This window comes from Platichthys flesus, chromosome 2, assembly GCF_949316205.1.
Source record: "Platichthys flesus chromosome 2, fPlaFle2.1, whole genome shotgun sequence".
Taxonomy (NCBI): domain Eukaryota; kingdom Metazoa; phylum Chordata; class Actinopteri; order Pleuronectiformes; family Pleuronectidae; genus Platichthys; species Platichthys flesus.
Window position 1 is genome coordinate 22,443,912 of NC_084946.1, and position 22,276 is coordinate 22,466,187.

The 22,276-nt window shown below is 41.3% G+C and overlaps 2 protein-coding genes across 5 annotated transcripts in view; both read left to right on the forward strand.

Moving 5' to 3' along the window:
- asic1b (acid-sensing (proton-gated) ion channel 1b) overlaps window positions 1–1,829 on the forward strand; it is a 179,818-nt gene extending 177,989 nt beyond the window's left edge. For all 3 annotated transcript variants that reach the window (XM_062406301.1, XM_062406283.1, XM_062406293.1), the window contains one exon: window positions 361–1,829. In XM_062406301.1, coding sequence (XP_062262285.1) covers window positions 361–456 — 96 coding nt within the window. In that variant the 3' untranslated portion in view covers window positions 457–1,829. The remainder of the gene's footprint in view (window positions 1–360) is intronic.
- Window positions 1,830–7,135: 5,306 nt separating this feature from the next.
- smarcd1 (SWI/SNF related, matrix associated, actin dependent regulator of chromatin, subfamily d, member 1) lies at window positions 7,136–21,937 on the forward strand. Of its 2 annotated transcripts, XM_062406313.1 has the most exons (14): window positions 7,136–7,354; window positions 10,509–10,687; window positions 10,830–10,872; window positions 11,723–11,845; window positions 12,044–12,166; window positions 12,815–12,931; window positions 13,191–13,292; window positions 13,505–13,666; window positions 14,926–14,964; window positions 15,131–15,228; window positions 15,637–15,772; window positions 17,060–17,182; window positions 18,969–19,070; window positions 20,556–21,937. In XM_062406313.1, exons 1-14 carry the CDS (start codon window positions 7,169–7,171, stop codon window positions 20,607–20,609), a joined length of 1,587 nt encoding a protein of 528 aa, XP_062262297.1. In that variant the 5' UTR covers window positions 7,136–7,168; the 3' UTR covers window positions 20,610–21,937. The 2 variants fall into 2 exon arrangements, with proteins under 2 accessions (XP_062262297.1, XP_062262305.1); XM_062406321.1 differs by lacking the exon at window positions 14,926–14,964 and having other exon boundaries at window positions 7,137–7,354.
- The last annotated feature ends 339 nt before the right edge of the window (window positions 21,938–22,276 follow it).

The window sequence follows — 22,276 nt, forward strand, 5'->3', positions numbered from 1 at the left end:
CAAGTGTAAATGCAGCTAGATCACTTTAATTAGAAGTCAGAGCCCGAGCACAGAAACAGGGAAGGAGGAGCTGCTAATCTGAGCTGCACTCGTGACTTGACTTAGTTATTTTTTCATTATTTTTCTCTGTAGTTGTCATGAATTAGGTTGCTCTCGCCTCCTGGCCCCGCTAGTTGCTCATGTCATGTGTTTTTATGACTGAGGTTTTCTCCAATTTGTTCTGGATGTGATGCCACCTCCGCCGAGCTGACTCCTTCCCTTTATCTTACCGCTTCCTCCTCTGCTCATCACCTCTTCTTCTTCTTCATCCGCCTCCGTCCTCCATCTTAACGCTGTGTGTTCTCTCTCTTTCGTTGTAAGGCTCCTTGCGAGACCCTGCGTACACCATCAACGTATCCTGGCAACATGCTACCTCATCACCCGGCCCAGGGTAACTTTGAAGACTTCACTTGCTGAGCAGACCCCCGAGGTGGGAGCATCAAAGTGCGGGTTATGCAACCAAAGCCAACCACACAACAAGAACCATCCAACACGGGGGAAGTGCGAGGAACTCATACGAAGTTGAACAGAGGCACTTTGTATTTCTTCGAAGCGGAGGACAAATCCAAAACAACAGAGAAACTTTCACCCGAGGCCGAGTGGAGAGGATATCCCAAATATAAATCTGTCAGTTAACTCTTCTGTCTCTGTGTTTTCCTCTGGAATACTGCCGCAAGGGATGCTCATGGAGGAACCTTGCCAACACGGACTTCTCTCTTTCAAAAGACAAAAAAAGTGTAAAAAATAAACGAATGAATAAGGGAAAATGTACAGTTATCTCACCATTATCAGAAAAAAAGAGCCCCCATGCCTTTATATATAAACACAGCAGAACACAACTGTTTTCACACGCCACTGGCCTGCTGGTGGGACACACGCCCATACTGCTTACCGCACTGTACATGTAGCAACATCTGTAACCGTTGCAGCGCTCTCCATGAAACAACAGCTGGACTTTGTGTAGTTTGTTTGCGAATGTATCTATGTTCCCAGTGAGTGTAGTCAGGGGTGTGTGGGGCGGGGTACTTTCAGGGGGGTCGTGGCGGCAGTGGTAGTGGTAGAGTTTGCATCATCTACCATTTAAAACCTGTACTGGTGAAGATTTCAGGTCTCATCATGTAAATGCATGCTTGTATTCGTCCAGTGCATGTTTTTTAGTTTCTTTTTTTTAATTTTGAACATACATATAATTACCAAGTTTGCCTCAATGATAGACAGATGATACATCCCCTGTGTGTTTCCGTGTGCGTGAGTCTGTGTGTGTGTGTGTGTGTGTGTGTGTGTGTGTGTGTGTGTGTGTGTGTGTGTGTGTGGGTTTGTGTGTGTGTGTGTGTGCCAACATCCCTACTCAAGCAGGTACATCGAGACTCTATTTTGCAACTGGATGAGCTGCAATTTAAATTAAATTTGTCATCCGTTTTCTTGTCTTTCCGTTTTCACATGTGCCAGATGAGTTAAAGCGTCTTCTCTCGACTCCTGGATGAGGTGGCGTCGTTTTTTTATTTCTTCTTTTGTGGGGGTTTTAATTTGATTTCTGTATCTGTATTCTAGTTGCAAAAGTCTTATCAAAGCACAATACCGCCAGTATGTAGAGGTGATGTAAAGAAAATGTACTATTCTTCTTGATATATTGTCATATTATTAATATCGTATTGATCCAACAGTTTTTTCGGTCGTTTCTTTCTTTCATATAAAACATACTCAGTATTGCCTGGTGATCCTGTCTTCATCCTCCAGGTAAAAAGACTGGTCCATTTAGTTATCGCAGCATAAATAAAATGTAAATATCATCCCATCTGTGAATTTTCTTCTCTAAAGTCTTCGTTTGTCTTTTTTTGGGGCAAAGTAATGTATTATTCAACTTCACATGCTGTGCAAATCTTCATTAGTAATCATGAGTAGCCCTCAGAACATTTGACTGAGGATTCCACACTTCATCCGAGCCGTGTCGCTATCTCCGGTTCCTCCAATCAACATGTTATCGAGTGTTTTGCTTCATACAACAGTTTCTTGGAATTGAATCAGCATTACGTGAAGGGGTTCGGGGGCAGGAGGCTGCTAATAACTAGATATTGCTTATCTGCTTCAGCCGTTCATTTTTGCTGCAGTTCAACAGCTGCAAGCAGCAACATTGACATTTTGGAAGCCCCGTGCTTCTGGAACGTAATTATACTTTCAGCTGCTGTACGACACGGGGACGGATGAAAAACATCCCACACGGCCGATACAAATTTTTATCAAGATTGTCAATCAAGCAGCAGCCACATATTCTACTTCTCGTGTATGCTACTGTACATGTGTAGCTGCCGAGTGCCATGCTTCTGTTTAGAAAAGCAGCATGGTGATGCATGACCAGTTATTCGGTCGGCCCCAAAGATCCTGTTTGCCCCTCCGTCATCTCCACGTTACCCAGCAGCTACCAGACATTAAGTGTTGTTCTGTGAGGAGGAGTTTACTTCTGCCTTATAATATTTTCATGGTGTCTGTAAGTGGGAAACCAAACATCAACATTGTTCATCAAATGTGAGGGGGCATTCATTTTTCATTATTCAGAGGAGAAACCTCAGCTGGTTACCACACATTAATATACAAGCGTTAAAGCTCCCGGGAACCAGCTCCAACATCCGATCCAAGAATTTCTTCTTTCCCCTTTTTTTTAAATGTTTGAAAACAAGAAGTTTTTTTTTTATTGTCTGTTGTACCTGCCAAGAAGACGAATTAATCAAAAAAATAAAAGTTGATGCTTTTCATTTCCTGCCGGCATTAGTGTCTTTGTCTCGGTGACAGCCTGGGAGTCAGGAGATTACAGGCTGGGTCAGGATCCAGGAGAGCTCCCGGCCGGTGACATAAATCCTGCACAAGATGCTTGTTGCATCCTGATAAGGCTCCGGGGGGGGGGGGGGGGGGGAGCAGGTGGGAGGAGAGTAGACGAACAGGAAATCTCATCCAAGTCAATATGAATTCACAAAGATTTCCACCAGTTAATTGTTGTTGACAGACATGAGAGATCGACTCCCTCCTTGTTTTACCTTGTCTGCAGCCGATCGGTGGACGGTATAGAAACCAGCTACCGTGAAGAAATCGACCCCAAACTGTCGTAAACGGTTGTTACACCCTCAGCTAATCACCCAAAGCAGCTGTGTGTGATTTACTGGGGGGGGGGGGGGGGGGTCATATTCACGCAGGGAACTTTTATAATGTTTGTTGTTATGTTTTAATGAGGGTTGTTGGGAAGATGTCTGCGGCCACACCTGTCACTTTAATCAGGCCGGCTGCTGTCACCCAAAATGTGATCAGACTTCGGGATCTTTATAGACCAGAGGTATAATATCCTCCTAATCCTATTATCACGTCTTGTTATCTACAACAACAAGGATATTACACTCCTGTTGCACAATCCCTCAATATGCTGCCCAGTGTGTATTGTGATTTTAATGTCATTAAACAAACACAAATACACAAAATTCATCTAGTTTAGGGTTTGTGTAGTAGTAAACTGTATCTAGAACAAATGGTTTTGGCATAGTGTTTGTGTTTTTATAATATTACTCTTCAGTTAATTAACCTTCATTTTCAGTTTTCAAGTATGTGATTATTTATGACCCAGTGTTACTTTTATGATCAGTGTTCTTTCTGCTCCACCACATGTACATGACAGCTTCATATATCAGTCCCTTAAACATAGCTGGTCTTTTAATTTAATTATTCCCTGAGAAATCGGTGAACATCGCGAAAAACACATTGTTAGAGAAAGTGAAATGTAAAATTTTGAATGCAGGACTTCATATAACTGAGTATTTCTACTACTTTTGCTCAAGTAAACCACTGAATACTTTTTCCTTCACTGCCCAACCCTAGTCTACGACACTACACTAACGCTGTGTCGAAATAACATAAAATAACTCATTGCACATGAGATCAGGGATGAATATGACTCAAAGTGTTAAATTTTTATGCAGCGGATCTCAGTTGTTATTATAAAACAGAGATATAATATTAGATCTAAAGGCTACGGTACAGAAATAAATATTTAAAGTAAAACTGCCACTCCAGCTTGTCTCTGTGCTCCCTCTCCAGCCTTCATGTCATGTGAGTCACGTCAGTGGTATGAATTTATCCTGTCAGATCTGTCAGTGCAATTAGGATGCTCAGCCGTTTGTCATAGATAAGGCCGCGGTCGGGCTCCTCCGGGCTCCACTTTACATTCAGCTCGTTAAGGGGATTAATAATTATAGCGCAGTCAAAATTTCTCAACACAGAAAAGACGCCATATGAGATTTGGAGACTGGAGTCCTTTCAGTGATTTGTCCTTTCATTTGTTTTAAGTGTGAACCCCGGCTCATTTGTTAAATATCAGGCTGTCAGGAGGCGGACAAAGGACGAACCTAATCAGCTGTCATCGCACACACAAAGGAAGTTGAATCCTCTCTGGAGATCTGAAGAACAAGGCAGTGAATCAGATGCTCCAGATTCTTGTAAATGAGGAATGTGCGACACCTTGTTCCGAGATACACAAAGTGTCCCCCGTCCTCCCTCGTATGCTCTCGCACGTTCACACACTGATCAAACACAAACAGGCTGTGCAAACAGATGGGATGCCGTGTTCGGTACTGTTGTAGCTCCCGTTCTAATTGGAGGGAGAAGTGTAATGACATCAAAGTTTGGAAACAAGAAAGTGTTTGATTCCTTGGTTATGTGCACGACCCCAGCTGCTTACACACTCAAACAGAAACCACCCCACAGACTCAACACAACATGTCTCCCTGTCTCTCTAATGTTATGGTGTCTCTCTAATGTTATGGTGCAAATGAACAGGGTCGGAGTTAAATCACTTATTTATGAACCAATGCTGTGACGAGGGAAATTAACAAATTATTGAAACGATTTTGAGTCGTGGTTTTTGTGATAACTCGTTTCAAATGTGGACATGAGGCAGTGGCAAATTCAAGCATTGGAAAACCAAAAGTTCACATTTATACAATAGACACCTTTGCTGCTGTTAATACTTTCTATGTGGTTATTGTTAACAGGTAAGGATTAAATGAAGTCATTGTAGCCATACAGGTCTATACTAATGTTTTAAACACATAAGGTGTTTAGGTTATTATCATATCACGTTGTAGCATCAAATAAACTAATTGTATCTCTTGTTCTTCGCTCCATGTGCAACGACCTGGACATGCTGCTGTAACACAATCATTTCCCAAATTGTGATAAACAAAGTACATCTATCTATCTACAGTGTTGTGCAAGTTCACACCTCTCATGAACAAGTTCAATGTTCAGTTCATACAAGTAAACATGAATAGTTCACGTTCATAGTTCACCATTTAAATTCTGAACTAGTTCATAGTTCAGTTCACTTCATGGTTTTAAGGTGAAAAGAGAAAGAAAACCTTATCCATCACTACCACTTGCCTTTACTGTCGGAAGGTTTTTCAGACAGTTTTTAAAAATCCCTCAGATAATAATAAGGTGCATCGGATCTCGGAAGTAGTTGCTGAGTCTGCGTCTCTGCTTTCTCTAGCCCTCTGTTTATGAGACCAAAGCTGTGGTGTTGCAGGTATGGCCTGCCCTTTAAGGAATGTTGTAGTGTGTGACGTAGTGCACCTGGGGATTGTGGGAAAATACGCTAAAAGTGTGTTTATAACGAGAAGTGACGGACCACCTAGAGGTGATGCGAGTGTTGCTTCTGCTGTATATCCGAGAAATGAAGTGGCTGCAAGTAAAGATACATCTCCTCCTCCTTCTTCACGGAGCGGTCCGGACGGCTGGTTACCGGCCAGACAGCGAGCCAAGATAACCAGTGACAGGGGCGGCTCCTTGTACAGGCAACACAGGAAACTGATTTATCATGACGTGACACATGCAATGTAAAACAATACATTAACGTCACACCATCATCCTCTAACCCCGGGGCACCGGAGGCCATTTCAGCTGATGGTGTCCACACTGAACTAAGCACATCAAGTCGATGGACAAATTGTCGTGTGTGTCGGTTTCCTTTTATGCTGCTTTTGATAAACACTTCATAGAAAATATTTTCTACTTTACTACATTTATTTGACAGCCTTACTTAAGAGTTACTTTTATATTTTGGGCTTTTAGATACTGGATGAAACCTATTGTTAGAGAATAGCCCAGTGGGGGGGGTATTTTTTGAGAGAAGATTCGAGATTCATTCGCTATACGGCTCAACAGATCTCTGATCCATGAAGCTTCCTTCTACCAAGTTGTGTGGTTCGGAGCCGAGACACTGGCCAGAGAAGAAAACACTTGGAATACGTTGTTTGATTGGTCTGCATATGTGTGCCATGAGTGATGGGTAATGTAGTGCGAAGTCGAGTTAGTTGGTTTCGGTTGGGCTAAATCGCGGACATTTAACGAGCACTGAGCAACGACATGGTGAAAGCATTCGATTTAGACAGCGTCTCTCCTGAGGAGAAAGTAATGTCCCGAGGGTCAGTGAACAGGTAGGGGTGGGGCACGTGACAGTTCTAGGCCAATGGCTGTAGGGTTTTGTGGGATGCCAGGCTCTCATTGGCTGATGAGTTGGCGTATCAAGGGTGAATGAGGAAGGGGAGTGAAGAATACAGTGGTGGATGATTGGAGTTTCGGAGTTACGAACAAGAAGTGTGTCGTGTTCGCTGGACTTTAATAAAGTTACACATAAAGAGAGGTTCACCGTTCAAATTCATTATTTGTCATTGAGTTGCGTTCAGTTCATCGGTCTCATAAAGGTGGACGCCTTCTTTTGCGTTCGTTCATGCACAACACTGTCTATCTATCTTTATATGTATATGTCTATATATCCAACCATCTATCCTTCTATCCATCCATCTTAATACTTGAATTTTGAATGCAGGACTTTTACATGTAACAGTTGTTTTAAATGTACATGTTGTATTTTTTCGATAGAAAATATTTTTGTCTTCCACCGGGAATTTAATGAAATTCTGCTAAATAATTTTTCCAAGAATCAATAACCTCATCATACCCTGCACCAGCTTAGTGTTGCTGCAGTACCCTAACCCTCCAGCAGGGGGCACCGAGGCTCCGCAGCCACTTCCCGCGGCTCAGTTCTCGCGGTAACTCGGCTGCTCCACCGGCGGCTTCATTCACAGAGGAGATGGCGGCCAGAGGCGGCTTCCAGACGATACCTTCGGGTGGCGGCGGCGGAGCAATGGGACCTGGACCACCAGTACCGGGTGTGGGACCAGGCATGGGACCCGGGACTCCCTCAGGAAGGATGGGCCCGTCGTCGGGCGCGCAGAACCACATGTACCGCTCCCCGATGCCCGGGCCTGGATACCCGGTGAGATATCGCTCCATCTTGGCTACTGACGCGTTAGCCTGTCCGCTAGAACAAAGCCTTCCCACCGCTGCTTTGTCACCAGCGGCTAACTTCAGCCCCGTCGCCGGCGCGGGCCCCGGCTCGCACCGACACTGCGCCCGGTCGGGGAGCAGATAGCCCGTCACCGGCACGTACACGGACCACTTTGACCGAGTGTGAGAGTTTGTTCGTCGGTTTGAATCCGCCGAGCCTCCCGCCTGCTAACGTTGAGCTTAGCTAGTTAGTCGCGGTAGCCAATTAGCTCAGGCGGCTAACGCGGCTAGCTGCCGGTTTAACGCTCGGTTTTCCAACTGAAAACAAAACGTGAACACTCGGAGTCGTTTAATAAAAGCTTCACAAAGTTAGTTTCTGATATCTGGTGTGTTTTACTTTGCGGAGTTTGTTGCAGGAGAAAGTTTAAAAGCCGCACAGCTCCGTGGTTCATCGTGCGGGTCTGAATGAGTCGATGCTAATCCTCAGATATAAACAGGGATCACAGGAGGGACTCGAACCAGGACCAGGGTGGTACACTTTGTTGTAGACAGATCACCCGCTGACGTTCTGCACTTTGCACAGTGCTTCGTCTTTTCCCTGCGTTTGGTGAAGCTGCAGCTGGAGGCAGTACACGTCAACGCAACTAGTCCAAGATGGTCACTCCATAAAGTTTAGTGCTTTTTCGAACTTTCACCCAACTGAGTTGACTCCGCAGATTCTTACAAGGCAAACAAATGACTTGGATCCTACTCGTGCAGTTAAGTCATCGACGGAGAGAGAAAATGAATAGCCGGTGTATTGGTTTGGTTTTATTTGAAGTCATTTAAACTTTCAAGTGTGTTGTTCTAACTTCTCAAATAAGACTTTTCCCTCTTTTCATGCAGCACAGCTTGAACATCTGAGTGAAAGTAGATGTTGTGGTTCCGATAAGTAGCAGGACGGATTTATGGAAAAGATGAAAGTCTTTTGTGAGGAGCAGCAGGCGACTTGCACATGCAGACATCTTGCTCTCTGGAGTTATAACGTAATCTGTTAAAAGATACACACGTGCATTCAAAGATTTAATCCATTTTCCATTTGTTTTACTCTGCACTTGAAATGAAAAGAAACTCCTTTTGTCAGGGAGGTTCATTGAAACATTCGATATATGAAAGTACCCTGATCCTGTTTTCTACTATGACCTCTACTACTATTTTCATAAACTTGAATTGATGCGTTATTAATCAGAGTAACATCCGTCCCTTCCTTCTTATGGAGACGTCAAAACCCATAAATACTGAAATATTGTTCATTTCACATTGTCAACCACTGGACAGACGATGTTTCACACGTGCTGTGCATCTGTAAATATTTAGATCTCTGAGGCCTTATATAAATGTAAAATCTTCTGCATCCCTTGCTAAAATTAAAGGTACAATGACTGGTCACATGGACAGTTTCTCCATATGCAACTTTAACAAAGCACATTTTAGAGCTGAAGGTTTGAAACCTTGACCTACACATTCTCTCATCAACACAGTGTTGGTGGATTTGTCCGCGTGCGATAGTCGATTATAACTATAAATCTGATCTTCTGTGTTTTAATTAGACTGTCTCCCCTATAGTGGATCATTAGTCATCTCCAGCTAATATACTGTTTCATAGAATCATGACAAAAGGCTTATCGTCAATGCTGATCTGCAGGAGTTGAAGTGTTTGCTGCCTCGCTACTGGCAGCCTGAAGCACGAGTGAAAGGATGGTGCATCTTTTTTTTCTCTAGCAGCCTTGACTGCTTTCAGTCTTACGAGCTGCCTTTCACCACATAGTCAAAGAGGATTCGTACCCTGAATACTGCCGAACTCGGGTTGTTCTTGGGTAAGCCAAGGTTGTGCTGATGTACTGTGTGGAAAGCACTTAATGATCAACATACGGTCTCTATTCTGCCCACACTGCGCTTTGTGGAAAAGGTAGAGCACATACATCCGCCCTGTGCTGTTGACCAGCCAATGTCACTCTTCCTCCCCTCCACCCTTCCACCATAGGCTTAGGAGATAGTCCCTTAAATTCTCTATCATTTGTCAGATTGGCTCCTGGAGGGAACACTGCAGTCAGGGATTTTTCATTCATCGGCTTCTTCTCACCCGCACTCATGCATTCAGGTGCACAAAGTCGCCTCTTTGAGTTTTTAGCACACGGTTTGGTGAGTTGGTCTCAGTGTTTGTTCGGCATTTACTCGCTGGAATGAGATTGCGTGCATGTTGTAGGACAATTGATGTACAAGGCAGATGTGTCTTTATTGAAAAGAAGAACATCTTGTTTTAATTGTGCTTGGTGAATTATTTGACATGAGGCAATGTGCTGCTTATGTGTTGTGGCGTATTCACATTTCAGCACTGTTTCGTTTGGTGTTATTTTAATCCTTTGTCTTAAAGCAGATATGACCACCATATTAGACAATAACCGTACAGAGTAAAGTGAAAGGATGTGAGGATCCTGAATCTGCTTTTTTCTTTCACTCAAACGCCATTTCAAGGCTCTCATCACACACGCTGACCTTGGAAATGCAGGGTGCTTTAAAAATGAGCTGTTTTCTTCCTGCACCGTTTCAGCCGTTTTTTTAGATTCACGGTAACTCACGGACCCATAAATTAAATGGAAATGCACACATTAATTAGCAGAAATAATTTCTCTTAGGAGGCATGATGATTTAGATTCACTGTCTAAGCGAACAGGGTGGTTCACATCTCTGAGCACGCATCCATTCCTCTTTTTGAATAATGGTTTTCAAGAAGTGTTTTAGTGAAAAGTGAATAAAACATCAGGACAGTGTCTAGTTGACAGAAATTTACCTCCAGCAAAATTGCTCATGTTTGAGTAGGGTGCTTCTTAAAGATTGTGACCTCTTTGTGTGGGTCAGGACAACGGTTTAAAGTTGGAATATTATTCATATTCTGAGTTATGGACCTGTGCAGACCAGATTCCTGCACCAGAGGCGGAAAATACGAAACACTGGCGGAATCTGTTTCACATCTGCAATACCTCAAAGCAGATGATCAGATATTTCTGTGCTCCAGATTTAGTGTCTGTAAAAAGAATGCCCAGAAAGTATTGTCTGAAGTGTTTTTCTTAAAATAGTAACATTTACTTTTCTTTTCTGTGCAGAGACCGGGCATGCCTCCCTCCAGCCGTATGACTCCTCAGGGACCAGCCATGGGCCCCCCAGGATACGGGAACAGCCCTGTTTCTCGCCCTGGGATGCCTGGCGTGATGGACCCGTCTCGTAAGAGGCCAGCCCCCCAGCAGATTCAGCAAGTTCAGCAGCAGCAGAACCGCAACCAGCAGTAAGCCCCCCCCCCCCAGCCCCTTCTTTTGAGTCTTTGTCACAATACTGTTGCAGAGTCTTCACCTCCGGATGAGGTGAGGACGCACAGCGCTGCCTCGACTCACTCTCAAACGTCTTGCTTTGTTAATTTGTTTTTACAGCACAAAGAAGAAGAAGATGGCTGATAAAATTCTACCTCAGAGGGTGAGTACTTGTCAAATTCCACTGAACAAAAATCCATTTATTCTGGCCTTGAGTGTGTTGGACAGATTATATTTGCAAGTCCATTCGAATGTTAATTCAGATGCTTCAAAAAAGGGTTGTTCCTGAGAGCTCTGTTAAACGTTATAGGAGTGTAAGCACTTCACAGTATCGTCAGTGTAATTTTTTCCCCAGATTGAATGGACTGCGTTTATCTGGTGCTTATCGAGAGCTCAAACCTAACCCACTTTACAAAACTGGTTATATTCACCCTCCGAGTCATATAGACGGTGCTGTACGTACACTACAGCGCTCAACAGGAGTCAGGGATCAAACCATTGACCATCTTAATGGGTGTTTACTCTACCTCCAGGTTTCCTCAAAACTGCCTTTCAAAGTTATTAAAACAGCTTATATTCCATTCCGTGCAAAATACTTCCTGAACATTGTGCTGATCTGATCCAGTGAGTAGAAGCACATGTTTGAGGTAATTCCTGCTAAAGAAGGTTCAACCAGTTATTACGTCCAATGCTTCACTTACGTTCTCTTCCAGCCTTGTGAATGTTTAATGCCCCTGATCAATACAGACACATTCGCTCAAGCTTATCTTATTACCTTGAGCATCACTGCAAAGAACCAGATAATTTAGCCGGGTTCACAAACCTTCTCTCATCACTAATGCATAGCTCCTCTTTGAGATACAGAGTGACTAGAGAAATGCTGACATAACGTTTATTCAGAATCAATATATGAGGATATGGTTGATAACTGACGGAGAATTCCTTGAGGTGTAGTTTCTTGTACTTGTTTAATGTTGCTTCAGTTGTTTCAAGTATCTTCTCTACTGCTCCAGATCAGGGAACTGGTCCCAGAGTCTCAGGCTTATATGGATCTGCTGGCTTTTGAGAGGAAGCTAGACCAGACCATCATGCGCAAAAGGCTGGACATACAAGAGGCCCTCAAGAGGCCCATCAAGGTACGGTTTCATTTGACTCTTGACTACCTCATATCTCCTGTTGGAACCTTAAATACATTTTAAAGTCATATAGCAGTTTGCGTTAAAGAAACCTATGTTTGGCCACCAGCGTTATTTATCAGTTTAAATATCAAGCCAGTGTTGAGCGATAGAAATGTATGAATTTAAAGTGAGTTTGTCTTGACTGATTCTTTTTAGCAAAAGAGGAAGCTTCGCATCTTCATATCGAACACCTTCAACCCTGCAAAGCCGGATGCCGAGGACGGAGAAGGCACAGTTGCATCATGGGAGCTGCGTGTTGAAGGGCGTCTGCTGGAAGATGTAAGCTAATTTAAACTTTGCACGTTTTATTTCCCCAAGTTGTGACTGTTGTCTAATTTAAACATACTTGTGTGTGTCTTATTCAATATGACATACTGTAGGAAAGACTATCTAGTGGGTACTAACAAAACAAAAACATTTCAGTTTTGCATCATTTTTTCATTAAGTTGTCATAAATGATTATTTGTCAGTGGTGCCTCTTTCCCCCCCTGTTCCTTGTAATATTTTTATAGCAGTGGTTTAAGCTAATATCTTTCTCTGCCATTACGCTTCCTTCAGACAAATTAAAAAGATAAAGCACCAAGTAACTCAGTGGGTCTCAAAGTGCTTCTGTCCGTTTCATTTTTCCCTTCAGTTTAATAAAGTGACAAATCTGATATTGGAGAATTCCCTCTTTGGCATAATTTGGTGGCAGTTTTGTGTATTTGGATATTAAACACATCATTTCTCTTATGTTCATTTAATTGTTTGTCATAACTATCTAATCCTTGGTATAATGACAAAATTATTCTTGTGTTTGACATGATTTAGATCAAATGCTTCACTTCCCTGGAGTGACAAAACATACATATTGCACTGATAATTCTAACTGCATAGCTCCATTTATTTCCAAAAACGTAACTAACATGAATAACCTGTGTTTTGCAGACAGCCGTGTCCAAGTATGAAGCCACAAAACAGAAGAGGAAGTTTTCTTCTTTCTTCAAGTCCCTGGTGATTGAGTTGGACAAGGACCTTTATGGACCAGATAATCACCTTGTGGAAGTAAGATCACAGTCTATTATATATGCTTTAATACATGTTTTTTCTTACCATTTACCTACATGAGATAAGTAAAATTAAAAACGAATGCAGAATTGGATGAATAGCTGCATTGGATTAGTGGTCACTGATTGTATTGTCAATACATCACCTTTTAATGTTCAATTAACGCTGATAATCTTTTCTAATTGTTCTGCTAAATGTAAGAATATCAGACTGATCAGTAAATACTTGTTAGTAAAATGTCCTTTATCTCTTTTAGTGGCACAGGACCGCCACCACCCAGGAGACTGATGGTTTCCAGGTGAAGAGGCCAGGTGATGTGGGTGTTCGCTGCACCGTCCTCCTCATGCTTGACTACCAGGTAAATGCTCAGTGGTTTTCTCTGTCTGTGTCTTTTGGTAATTTCCGTTTCCTTTTAGAAATATACAGTGTTTTTCATGTTTTTCCATCTTCCAAAAGACACATTGACCAATTTGCCAGTCACAATGGACCATGACATGTATTTAAAGAAACATCTTCAAGGTAAATAACCTGAATTATCTTCTAACAACAAATTGAATTTGCTCCAAACAGCCCCCTCAATTCAAGCTGGACCCCCGGCTGGCTCGTATGCTGGGTATCCACACCCAGACCCGACCTGTTATCATTCAGGCCCTTTGGCAGTACGTCAAGACCCACAAACTCCAGGACCCTCATGAGCGCGAGTTCATCAACTGTGACAAGTACCTGCAGCAGGTGAGTGGAGCCCTGTAGAAGTTTAACACATCTTAAAAAAAGTTTGGGTATGTTACATTAACATACACCAGAGGGGGGAAATTAGATTAATTCAAGTGGTGAACACTAACTGTAGCTGGAATGATAGACGTCTCATAGTTGTCTTGTTTAATTCTCACTCTTGAAATTACACAGTCACTCTTCTCCTCTCTTCTCTCCTTTTATGGAGTCTCTCTTTCTCTCTGGGTCACTGACTGGTTTCCCTGTGAATTATTTTCCATACTGCCAAGATAAACAGGATTGTAGGATGTACAATAATAATAATAATACTTTGTTTGCCAGCTTATAATACCTATATTCGCACTTTCTAGTAAATGTACTACTTTGATTTTGGGATGTGGAAAATGTTGAATAACGACTTTTAACTTTAAACCACTGCTTTGTGGATAACAGAGCGATAAAGTCAGTATAAATCTGAAGTCACAAGTACTCGCAAACAAACCTTGGGAAAATAAAAAGAGATTAAGTGAAAAGATTAGAGGAGGCTGTTTTTGTTCAGAGTAAATATGTCAAACACAAAAGAGGCTGAGCAACAAAGCAACAAACTATAATGGGCACAGAACTAGCAGCAAACAAGCCTGGGTCATACAAAATCAATTTTAATCAGGGTTTTCAGGAAAAACATTTTTTATACAAACTGTCATTCATCATAAGGTGTAAAAGGTGATACCTGAAACTAAATTCCAAATCCTAGCGAATGTTTGAGAAGCTGAAACCTCAATTGTTGCTTGATAAAGCACTTGAATGAATCATTATTTATCAAAGCAGTTGCCGATTTGTTTTCTTTCTTACTACTTGTTTCCACTCTATTGTTAAATTTCTCAGCCCTAAGCAAGAACTAAGCTTAAAGGCTCAGTGTGTAGGATTTGGGTGAAAATGATCTTTCAGCAGAAACTGAATATAAAAACACAGTGGTGATGTTTTCACAGGTGTGTTTCATCTACATTGTACATGTTGTAGTTGTCCTTACCCTAGAATGGGCCTTTCATATATAAATATTAATATATACATCAGTAGCGGGTCCTCACTATGGAGGCAGCCATGTTTTTCACAGTAGCCCAGACAGGACAAACTAAACACCTTTTGAGATTTGATGAAGGCTACCAGAGGTTCTCTTTCATGTTTGGAAGTGGTGGAGTGCCACATGCAACTCCACCACTAGATGTCACTAAATTCTACACACTGAACCTTTAAGAAACTCATTTTCTGTTTATCTGAAGGCCACTGTGGGTTTCCCCACACAAGCCTGGAAGGAGAGGGTGAGACAATGGGTTTTCAGTTCACCACTAAATCCCACACACTAAACTTTCAAACTTCTGAAAACATATTAAACTACAATTATGCCTTTTATTTTTATTATTCTTCTCTGATGTTAGTGGTGTTGTTCTTTCGTACTCTAACCGTGAGTTGTTATCATTGTTTCAGATTTTTGAGACCCAGAGAATGAAGTTCTCCGAGATCCCGCAGCGCTTGCATGCACTGCTGATGCCTCCAGAGCCCATCATCATCAACCATGTGATAAGGTACTGGGATGCTTTTATAAATGTGTCTACAGGAGTTAGTTTCCAAATGAAATCTAGTTCAAACTGTCGCACAATTATTTTAAAAAGGCAAAATGGTCATCACATTTTCATTAACTGCATGTTGAGAGTACTAGAAGCTGGATAAACGGCCTGTAACACTAATTTCCCTGTTGAGCTGTTGCAAAAATATGATTGTGAAACTTTGCTTGCAAACAATACGACTATTAAAGCAAAGTTTTCCATTGATCGACCAATCTGTTAAGAAGGTATTTGGGGTTCTGTTGGAACTTTAACCGACATGAAGAGCAGGCTTGCATTAAATGTTATGGTCTGTCATCACATGTGGCTTTTTTAAACAGTGAAAACACAAAACAAACAACTGTATAAACTGTATTTACTTTTTTACAGTGTGGACCCTAATGACCAAAAGAAGACTGCTTGCTATGACATTGATGTGGAAGTGGACGACACACTGAAGACCCAGATGAACTCCTTCCTGCTCTCCACTGCCAGTCAGCAGGAAATCGCAGGACTGGACAACAAGGTAGAGCAGTCAACAGCTCTTCTTTTTACAGATGTCACAGAGTTTTGTGTTTGTCCCTGAGAGTTATGGACAGAAATGTGTGGTCACAGTGGGAAGTTTTTACCTTTTGACATCAAATTTCTTGTGAGCATTTAATGCTGCTAAGTAGTTCCCTACGGTAGTAAAACTTATTTTTTGGGGTTCTTTTTCATTCCTTGTAATTTTTATCGAAAGTCTTGTCCATTTCCAGCTTCCATCGGCTCTAACCGCAATTTTAGAGCACTCGACTCAAATCAGGAGATCTTTTCTTCCTATAGTGTGAACCTGCTGAGGCTAATTTCACACATATCTGCTTCCTCGAGTCATTGCCGGTGTATTGTTGCCTTTTCTCTCGTCGGTATTGAGGTCTTCTTGACCTCCTGCTGACAACTATTACCGTGACCGTGATGGCTACAATCACATTGATAGGACATGGAGCCGTTCCCTGAAAAGACGTCCCACTGTGTCGTTTTGTTTTGAGACAAGTCAACAATATAAAATCAGAGAGCTTGTTTGTTTTCTGTTTCGAGGCGCTGTTCTTTTCTTCTTTTTTTTATACTTCATTCAGAGTTTAAATAGCTGATATCAGATACAGTTCGTAGCAGAGCCTGTCTTCGTTGTCTCGGCCATTGTTGTCACACAACCAGACTTGTATAAACCCAGATATAGGACCAACTGCTTTTTGTTTATTTTCGAAAAAACACAATAATGAGAAGATAGAATAGTGAATCTAGTTTTTCTAGTTTTTTTTTTAGAGAATGCATCCGTTTATGATCAGCGTTACTCACCAAAACATATTAATCTGCTTTTCAGATTATAATGCAAGCGATGAATGAGTAGGATTTAGGATTTTAGTAATACTTGACGTCGTTCCAGATTATCTAGCAAGTCGCAGTTCTCATGCAGAATGAGGAGGAAGACATTTCTGGGGATTAAAGCATGAATTTTACAAATGGCTTAAGTGGAGAGACTGATTAAAATGGAGGAAGCATTAATACACGTTTAAGAGCTTCAGTACCATCTGATTCATTTTCGTTGAGCTGTCACTCTGATTAAGAGGTTTATTTTTAGGTTCAGTTTTAGTTTTTGCTGCTGATTTCCACAATGTACAAAAAATGATAACCCGGCTAGGGCTTAAGTGATGAAGAAAAAATCTTTATCTGTCCTCAGCAAAGTTATCTCTTTATCTGCTATTTGATATATCAATATTTGTCTATTTGTCTATATCAATATTTAATCGATACCTAATTCACTGCTTAATTCCCACAGATCCATGAAACCATTGAGACCATCAACCAGCTGAAGACCCAGAGAGAGTTCATGCTGAGTTTTGCCAGAGATCCTCAGGGCTTTATCAACGACTGGCTGCAGTCCCAGTGCAGAGACCTCAAGGTCAGTGTGTCCTTCATCACCTAGGACTCCAAGAACTGGATCTTTAAGTGAACTTGAAGCACTGTTTTGTTTTTGATCCACTCTCGTTGTTGATACCATGTTGTTTCTGCCTTGAAAAACAATTCACCTTCAAACATGAATCAAAGCTGTCGTCAGTGGAGCTTCTTTAAATGTCTTTGTGCTGCAGCATGCTTTTAAATGGGAGCAAAGGTGTAGCCGCGTTTTTAGTTTGTTGTTGTGTCAAATCAAGAGAGAAACCACTTTGAGCACTGAAGGTCTTTTTAGCTGAATGTTTGTTTTAACAACACATGGATCAGAAAGATGAAGAAGCATCACCACCTGTTTCTCCACTGACCAGTGTCACTGGGGCAAAGTGCTTCTCTGCAGACTTGTAGTCTTTTGAGTCGTTAGTTTCCAACTAGAGACACTTAGTGGCCTGTCACTACTGTGGTGGCTTCACCCATCTGCCTCATGAAATTCCGTTTTCATGCAGTGTAAAAAGATTTGTGAAGAAGCCCCTGAGTTCTGACCATCAAATCATTGCACTTTGTTTTTAGCTGTTTCTTTACACTCAGATCGAAACAGGAGCACGTTGAGCTGTAAACTAAACAATTCAACTCTTGTTAAAACTATGAATCCATGTTGCAGCAGTTGATTGAAACAGGTCAATGCTTCCTCTGTGGTCTGCTGTCAGACACCTGTGGCAGGAGAGATGTTATATTTGTAATAACTGAGATATGACAAGACCACATGTTTGCTTTGTGCGATGATTTTAATATGTGTCTATTGTGGACTCCTACTAGTTTTCCTCCTATTAAAGGAAATTAAATTGTTTCGTTTTAAATTTGATTCTAAGGGAAAGAATTTATTTTTTTAAAGCCCTTTTTAGGTACATTTTGTGATTTGGTTTATAACAAAAAATGGACTCCATTTAAAGCCCATTTGAAGGCAACAACTACACACACTGTGTGTTATAACTAGACAATGAATGTAAGGAATCAATGACAGAAGCAGAATTAGTCGACGTAATTATGATTCGGTGAATACAAGAATCCTGCACTTCAAAATTCACACCTGGAAATATGTCTTTACCACCAACAGATGATTGATACCTGCTGTCATTTAAGCTATTGACAACCACTTGACATTCGCTAACGTCTCAGACATCAAATGGCAATCCGATAAATCACAATAAATCCAAGGATAAACACACACGCTGGCATTTGGAAGCCTGAGTAATCTTTAAGTTCAGAAAATGTCTTGCCGTCGAGCCGTGTTTAGCTGTGTCACAGTGACATTGATCTAAATCCAAGGTTCATCTGCGGAAAGACAAAACTTAAATGATGTAACTGTGTGGACACTGTGCACACACGCTGCCCCCCCCCCCCCCCCCCCCCCCCTCTCACACACACCATGCTCAACCTGCTATCTCAAGTGTGTGACAGGAGCGCAGAGTCAACACAGCATGTGTAACGAATAACAACGTGTCTGACTGGAATCACGCCGGACTTCCCTCTGAGCCGATGACCTGCTGACCACCTATCATCCACCTGCAGTGTGGAGTCGAACGGATCAGTCCAGAGCTCGCTAGCTGCTCCACTACAGCTTATCAGAAAACAATATATATATTATTATTTTTTTATCAGGAGGTCATCGTAACTGCAGTCAGTGTTTGATTCAGTCTCTCCAATAGAATCCGTCTTCCTGTGTTTTTGTTTTCTATTTGATTTGTCAGCCTCTGAGCTCATTGACATTCTCTTTATCAATGTTTATTTTCTTTTCTCAGACCATGACTGATGTGGTAGGAAACCCAGAAGAGGAGCGTCGGGCTGAGTTCTACTACCAGCCGTGGGCTCAGGAGGCCGTCTGTCGCTACTTCTACTCCAAGGTAATCACGTTCTCACTAACAACTCTACAAATGCATTAAAAATAACTTGGGGTGATCCTCTGACTCGTCCTGTTGCAACAGTGATTGTAGAAAGTCTAGAGTGTAACTAAAGATGGATGACGCATCTTCCTTCTGTTGTACAAAACTGAGACTAACATATCCCTGATAGTATGTGCTGCCATCCCAGTGGTGATTCTGAACTGGAGCCGTGGTTTCTAGGTCCTGCTGATACATGTCCTCGACCAATTGTCAACAATCAGTCTCGGCTGTCTATCATGACAGTTCACCCAGTTTTTATAGCATCAAATTATTAAAATCCGACGTAGCAGAACAATTAATACTTGAACAAAGTCATGTCGCCTTTCTTCATATAGTCTGATTAATACCAGCAAATATAATATATAAACATATATACACAAGGAAAGAGGAAGACAGGGGAAAAACAAATCCTAAAACTTACAAATTCGTACAAACAAACCTTGACACGAACAAGAAATGCTCATTCCTCTTAAGGCAGAGCCAAATGAAATATCCGTCCTTGCCTGAGATGTTCTCCTCTAATAATCACATTCATGTTATAACTCATATCGCCCCACCGCAGAGGCAAATAGCTCCCCTGTTTCCTAAAATTAAATTTACTAATGCCATATATGATGATAAGCCATTTACCTATAGATGGTTTCTTTTTATTTTCCCAGTTGGGAGCTAGCAGCCCTGACGTGCATATTAACAAGTGTGCAGCGCTCCTTTTTCATATTAAACTCGTGGGGATATTAATTCATATTTTAGGTCTTAAAGGGTAATGTATTGAAACCAACTGTCTGAACCTCCGTCCTACATTTCTTCACCACGCTACATTAGTGCTCATCTAACACCATTTAATTTATTGTAACTCAAACGTTCACATCAGCCATTTATATCTGTACAGTATTTCACTCTTCTATGGTTACATCCTCATTAATCGAGCCTTGGAGCCTTTTCTCTTAAAGTTAAGCGTTAAAATTATTTTATCTATCGATGGATTTGCACATAATTTTCATAGACTTCATAATTTGTTTATGAAATGTATAAAACATCTGGACTTAATTTCGTAAAAACAGTGATATTGGTCAAAGGTTTTATTAAAAACCTTCTCATTATCAGTTTTCTCTCTTTTTAAAGTTGGAGCTACAGATATTTCTCATAGAGATAACTATAATTTATCAGATTAAAGTTGATCCATTTACTATCATATACAACAACGAGAAGCAGAAGAAGAAAACCTTCTCATTTGAAAGAATATTTTACATCTTCACTGTAAAACTAAGAATAACCAAAACAATAAATTGATCATCTTAATAGTTCCCAATGAATCTTTTTAATGGAGCCACATTTATTAATTTCACCTTCAGTGCTTATGCAAAAGGTCTTGGTCCTGCTGGTTTAATGACTCTCACAGTTTCATCGGGACGTCGCTGATTAAATCTGTGTGAAAATATCTTTCAGGTCCAGCAGCGACGACAGGAGCTGGAGCAGGCGCTCGGCATCAGGAACACCTAAAAACATCTGGACACGCGGCAGATGTGCTGTCAGAGAAGGCTGATGTGTCTGAGTGTGTGTGTGTGGGCGGGGGGTACAAACTTCTTACCACTGGCGTACAGACGCACGACAAACCCAGACAGACATAGATACTACATGGTTTTACTGTTATATAGGATTTTTCTTACTTTCAGTAGCTACTTCCACACTTTTGTACGTTTTTATTTCCCCCCCTCACACAAGAGCTTCTTGAGCACATTGTTTTTCCTTCTGCATGTCTAAGGTTCAGGCACCTGGAAGCATTCCTTTTCTCTCCATACGTACAAACAGACTGAACTCAGTGTCCCGGGGAAAGTCAATTTACTTGGTGCACTCCACCTGATGCTCGCCCCTTCAGTTAGATATTGATCGTGACTGTGTTTGTAATCAATCCAATCACTCATTGTTTTCTTTGGACAGTTGGGTCCACAGTCGGTCATGGCACAAAATACATTTTTGTGGAAAAGCGGTTACTTTTTGTTAAGTGCCATTTAGTATGAAGTCGTTTTAATTTTTTCTTCTTCTTTTTGTTCATTACCATTGATCTTTGTTTTTTATGTGTATTATACAGTACTTGTCTTGTTAGATAGTACAGATTATCATGGAAGTAGCTAGTACGAGTACCTCTAGTCTATATAGTTTTGTACATAATGAGCAGTAAAAAAACTGAAGATGGATGTGAAGTAAAAATTGTATCTCTTATCCTGACAGATCTTTTTCTTAACTTTTTGTCTACGCTGCGATAGTTGAACCAGTATTTATATTAATCGGCCCCTCTCTCTCGGAGCCCAGTGACTTAGCTACTACAGCGTAAAGAGCACGTAAAGTCCCATTTGATGAACCACTGCTCTGCAGGGCTGAGTGCACTCAGCATTCATGTCGCCTGCGATCTAGGAGGAGTTGAATCTACTGCTCATAGTTTTGTGTACTTTTGAATGTGAGCAGAGAAGCTAAGAAACACTTGAGCTCCTTCTCACATGTGGACGAGCTGATGTGAAGAGTCGTTGCTTCTTTGACACTTCGCTGAAGACCTGACCCCTCTGTGGTTTAATGGTTGTTTCACTGATGAAGATGAAGACGGGGGTCCTGGCTAAATCTCTTGTGTGTGCATTTCATTAACAAATTCCAAGAATACACTAATGTGGGTTTGGGGAGGTGCATGATTTGGAACGAGTTGTGGGAACCTCTGGGATGTAAAACACAACACTGGTTGGACTGCAGTAATATTTTAATCTGCAGACTTTTTCATGGACCAAACCTATTTTTCTGTATGTTCTTATTATGTTATAATAAAGGATATGTAAAATGTAGCTGTATGTGTCAACTTCTTTTGTAGTGTTTTCTGTTTATAATGAAAAACAACTTTCATTACCCTTCATCGATTTACAATTGATTGACGCAATTCAATATTTGTTGTAGTGCAGGAAAAATGTTTGACATTATTAAGAACTATATTTGAGTCAAAAACTGAAGCCAATACAAAACTCTTAATTCCGAATCAAATAAAAGAGCAAAAATGTTGAAAATAAGTATTCTGCATTAAAATGTCTCCTGACTGATGTTATTAGATCTTAAATGCTGATGCAGGAATATGTCAACAGCAGCAGCTGGTTGAGGTGGAGCTACTTAATAGTGAAGTTGGTAGGACT

Coding starts and splice junctions, on each gene's coding strand:
- smarcd1 (XM_062406313.1), top strand. CDS start 7,169: ATGGCGGCCAGAGGCGGCTTCCAGACGATACCTTCGGGTGGCGGCGGC. Junction 10,873..11,722: donor ATAAAATTCTACCTCAGAGG/GTGAGTACTTGT, acceptor CTACTGCTCCAG/ATCAGGGAACTGGTCCCAGA. Junction 13,293..13,504: donor TCCTCATGCTTGACTACCAG/GTAAATGCTCAG, acceptor TGCTCCAAACAG/CCCCCTCAATTCAAGCTGGA.